General features: G+C 55.9%; 1 protein-coding gene across 1 annotated transcript in view; it reads left to right on the top strand.

The window, feature by feature from the left end:
• Positions 1-6: 6 nt before the first annotated feature.
• LOC308133379 (TGF-beta receptor type-2-like) overlaps positions 7-5,000 on the top strand; it is an 18,060-nt gene continuing 13,066 nt past the window's right edge. The window contains exons 1-2 of the mRNA XM_080500728.1: positions 7-152; positions 3,547-3,691. Coding sequence (XP_080356854.1) covers positions 65-152; positions 3,547-3,691 — 233 coding nt within the window. The 5' untranslated portion in view covers positions 7-64. The remainder of the gene's footprint in view (positions 153-3,546; positions 3,692-5,000) is intronic.

The following is a 5,000-nucleotide window of genomic DNA, read 5'->3' on the forward strand; positions in this document are numbered from 1 at the left end:
CCTCCGCCTCTCCTCCGCCTCTCCTCCGCCTCGAGATCCTCTGGATGTGACGAGGAGCGGAAACATGGAGGCTCCGCGCCGCCGCTGCGTCTTTCCCCTGGGCTCCTTGTCGCTCCTCTTCCTCTGCGCGCTGCCGGCGCGCGGCGCCGCCGGTGAGTTGTGAGTTTACGCACGACGCCGTGAGCGGCGGCCGCCGGTTCCAGGTTCCGGTCGTGTTGTGTCGGTTCCCGCAGCGTCGCCGTGTCTCTGGAAACTCACGCGTGTCTCGCCACGCACCTTGTGCGGGTTTTCTCTTTCTTTTTTTGTTGTTTTTCTTTTACGCGCGGCTGTCCGGACAGCTGAACATTTCTGTGCGTAACAGGTGACTCATCCAGCGGCGCTCCGGACTGCTGGTCCGCTGACTGACTGAGCCCCGCGCTAACCCGCGCTAACCCGCGCTAACCCGCGTTAACCCGCGTTATCTCCACTGTACCTGAACACCACCTGTAAATCACCTCCACTTTACTTTACTTTACTCAAAATAGGAACTTTCGTCTAGACGATCACAAACGATCCAGACATCAAGTGTCGCACGAGTCGGAAGGTCCTGGAAGGTCCTGGAAGGTCCTGGAAGGTTCTAATGATCGTGAACTTCCGTCACGAGTTGAAGGTTCGATTCCTGCTTCTGAGACTCAAACTGTCAGTGACGAACTGAGACACGTTTGGAGTTTCACCTTTAAAATGTCTTTAAACGACGTCGTGATGGAAGAGTTGGTCCAACTGATAGCAGCGGGGTGGACACTCTGGACACCCTGGACACCCTGGACACCTGGACACCCTGGACACTCTGGACACTCTGGACACCCTGGACACTCTGGACACTCTGGACACTCTGGACACCCTGGACACTCTGGACACTCTGGACACCCTGGACACTCTGGACACTCTGGACACTCTGGACACTCTGGACACCCTGGACACCCTGGACACCTGGACACCCTGGACACTCTGGACACTCTGGACACCTGGACACCCTGGACACTCTGGACACCTGGACACCCTGGACACTCTGGACACTCTGGACACCTGGACACCCTGGACACCTGGACACTCTGGACACTCTGGACACCCTGGACACCCTGGACACTCTGGACACTCTGGACACTCTGGACACCTGGACACTCTGGACACCCTGGACACTCTGGACACTCTGGACACCTGGACACTCTGGACACCTGGACACCCTGGACACCTGGACACTCTGGACACACACCTGGACACTCTGGACACCTGGACACCTGGACACTCTGGACACCTGGACACCCTGGACACTCTGGACACCTGGACACCCTGGACACTCTGGACACTCTGGACACCCTGGACACTCTGGATACCTGGACACCCTGGACACTCTGGATACCTGGACACTCTGGACACCCTGGACAGTTTGGACACCCTGAAAACCCTGGACACTCTGGACCAGTTCTGTCTCTGGTGTTGTCCTGAGTTAACTTTGTCAAACGTGTTCATCTTTATCGTGAACAGAAATGTAGAAACGTCTGCAGCGGTGGAGCGACGGTCGTGTTCCGGGTGTTGCAGTGCAGAGGGACGGTCGTGTTCCGGGTGTTGCAGTGCAGAGGGACGGTCGTGTTCCGGGTGTTGCAGTGCAGAGGGACGGTCGTGTTCCGGGTGTTGCAGTGCAGAGGGACGGTCGTGTTCCGGGTGTTGCAGTGTAGAGCGGCGGTCGTGTTCCGGGTGTTGCAGTGCAGAGGGACGGTCGTGTTCCGGGTGTTGCAGTGCAGAGGGACGGTCGTGTTCCGGGTGTTGCAGTGTAGAGCGACGGTCGTGTTCCGGGTGTTGCAGTGCAGAGGGACGGTCGTGTTCCGGGTGTTGCAGTGCGGAGCGGCGGTCGTGTTCCGGGTGTTGCAGTGCAGAGGGACGGTCGTGTTCCGGGTGTTGCAGTGCAGAGGGACGGTCGTGTTCCGGGTGTTGCGGTGCGGGGCAACGGTCGTGTTCCGGGTGTTGCAGTGCAGAGGGACGGTGCTTAGTGCTCCTGCTGCGGCGACCTGGACGTCCAGCGTGCTTCTGGTTTCCCTCCTGCTCCGTCCAACGGCGGCGACTTGGCTCTGCGCTCCACCAGAGCCGCCTCCCGCCGGCACAATGTGGAGAAGACGTGTTAGCGTAGCCGCCGCCGGGCGTTTGTTCCCGCCCTCGTCCCGCCGCGGCGCCTATTTTCAACCTGGAAGTCCCACATTCCAGGAGGACTGTGGCCCTGCAGGGGGGGGGGCGGTCACAAATAGACGCTCACACACATGGAGATCCAAGAACACACACACACACACACACACACACACACACACACACACACACACACACACACACACACACACACACCAGCACGGTCTTATCTCTGTTTGCTGTGAAGTGAAGCGTCACAGGAAGACTCGCTCTTCCTTCCCCTCCAGAATCTCCTCGCCCTCCGGACTCAAGCTGCTGCTGATCTGCTCGCCCGTCCTGGGGGCCGACGGAGGTTTTTTCCTGGGGGCCGACGGAGGTTTTTTCCTGGGGGCCGACGGAGGTTTTTTCTTGGGGGCCGACGGAGGTTTTTTTCCTGGACTGACGGTTTTGTTCAGGCTGGTTTTCTGGAATGAAACGTCCTGAAACTTCCTGCAGGAGCTGAAAGACTCTGGAGCCTCTCTGGTGGAAAATATACACTTTATCTGTTCACTTCCTGGGTTAGGGGCCCCCAGGTGGAGGAGGGGCCCCCAGGTGGAGGTGGGGCCCCCCAGGTGGAGGTGTGGCCCCCAGGTGTAGGTGAGGCCCCAAGATGGAGGTGGGGCCCCCAGGTGTAGGTGGGGCTCCGAGGTGGAGGTGGGTCCCCCAGATGGAGGTGTGGCCCCCAGGTGTAACCATAAAGGAGATGAGACCTTACACCCCCCCCCCCCCCCCCCCCACAGCGTCACGTCGTCTCAATGTGACTCTGAGACATGAGAATGAATTCAGCCTCGACCTGCTGAAAATAAAACCCACAGCCGATGACGAATGAGGTCATGAGGAGTCGGAGCCTCAGTTTGATGAGTCACATGGCGCCGAGTGGAAACCTTGTAACGCGGAAGTTGCTTCCCTACAGTCCTCGTCTCACATCCATTTGGAATGTTTCCCTCTAAACCGTCGTCCAGTTCTTCTGCACACGCTCAGTAGAGCCGACCAGAACGGTCACCGTCACAAGAATCCAACTTGGTGCTTTTATTTTGACAGTCACCGTAACAACAATTCAACTTGGTGCTTTTATTTTGACAGTCACCGTCACAACAATCCAACTTGGTGCTTTTATTTTGACAGTCACCGTAACAACAATCCAACTTGGTGCTTTTATTTTGACAGTCACCGTAACAACAATCCAACTTGGTGCTTTTATTTTGACAGTCACCGTAATAACAAGCCAACTTGGTGCTTTTATTTTGACAGTCACCGTAATAACAATTTGTGTGTGTGTGTGTGTGTGTGTGTGTGTGTGTGTGTGTGTGTGTGTGTGTGTGTGTGTGTGTGTGTGTGTGTGTCCTGCAGACAAGCCCCCCTTCTACCCCCTCAACCAGCTCTGTAAGTTCTGTGACCTAGAACCTTCGACCTGCAGCGGCAGCGGCTCCTGTTCCTCCAACTGCTCCATCACCTCCATCTGTGGCCACTTCGGGGAGGTGTGTGTCGCCATCTGGTGAGTGAGAGAGGATCAGCACCATCACCCTAGAGGATCAGCACCATCACACTAGAGGATCAGCACCATCACACTAGAGGATCAGCTCCATCACACTAGAGGATCAGCACCATCACCCTAGAGGATCAGCTCCATCACACTAGAGGATCAGCACTATGAGGTAGAGGATCAGCACCATGAGGTAGAGGATCAGCACCATGAGGTAGAGGATCCGCACCATCACACTAGAGGATCAGCACCATCACACTAGAGGATCAGCACCATCACACTAGAGGATCAGCTCCATCACACTAGAGGATCAGCTCCATCACCCTAGAGGATCAGCACCATCCCACTAGAGGATCAGCTCCATCACACTAGACGATCAGCACCATGAGGTAGAGGATCAGCACCATGAGGTAGAGGATCAGCACCATGAGGTAGAGGATCAGCACTATGAGGTACAGGATCAGCACCATGAGGTAGAGGATCAGCACCATGAGGTAGAGGATCCGCACTATGAGGTAGAGGATCAGCACCATGAGGTAGAGGATCAGCACCATGAGGTAGAGGATCAGCACCATGAGGTAGAGGATCAGCACCATGAGGTAGAGGATCCGCACTATGAGGTAGAGGATCAGCACCATGAGGTAGAGGATCAGCACCATGAGGTAGAGGATCCGCACTATGAGGTAGAGGATCAGCACCATGAGATAGAGGATCAGCACCATGAGGTAGAGGATCAGCACCATGAGGTAGAGGATCAGCACCATGAGGTAGAGGATCCGCACTATGAGGTAGAGGATCAGCACCATGAGATAGAGGATCAGCACCATGAGGTAGAGGATCAGCACCATGAGGTAGAGGATCAGCACCATGAGATAGAGGATCAGCACCATGAGATAGAGGATCAGCACCATGAGGTAGAGGATCAGCACCATGAGGTAGAGGATCAGCACCATGAGGTAGAGGATCCGCACTATGAGGTAGAGGATCAGCACCATGAGGTAGAGGATCCGCACTATGAGGTAGAGGATCCGCACTATGAGGTAGAGGATCAGCACCATGAGGTAGAGGATCCGCACTATGAGGTAGAGGATCAGCACTATGAGGTAGAGGATCAGCACTATGAGGTAGAGGATCAGCACCATGAGGTAGAGGATCCGCACTATGAGGTAGAGGATCCGCACCATGAGGTAGAGGATCCGCACCATGAGGTAGAGGATCAGCACCATGAGGTAGAGGATCAGCACCATGAGGTAGAGGATCCGCACCATGAGGTAGAGGATCCGCACCATGAGGTAGAGGATCAGCACCATGAGGTAGAGGA

The sequence above is a fragment of the Blennius ocellaris genome (genome assembly GCF_963422515.1).
Source record: "Blennius ocellaris genome assembly, chromosome: 8".
In the NCBI taxonomy this organism is placed as follows: Eukaryota; Metazoa; Chordata; class Actinopteri; order Blenniiformes; family Blenniidae; genus Blennius; species Blennius ocellaris.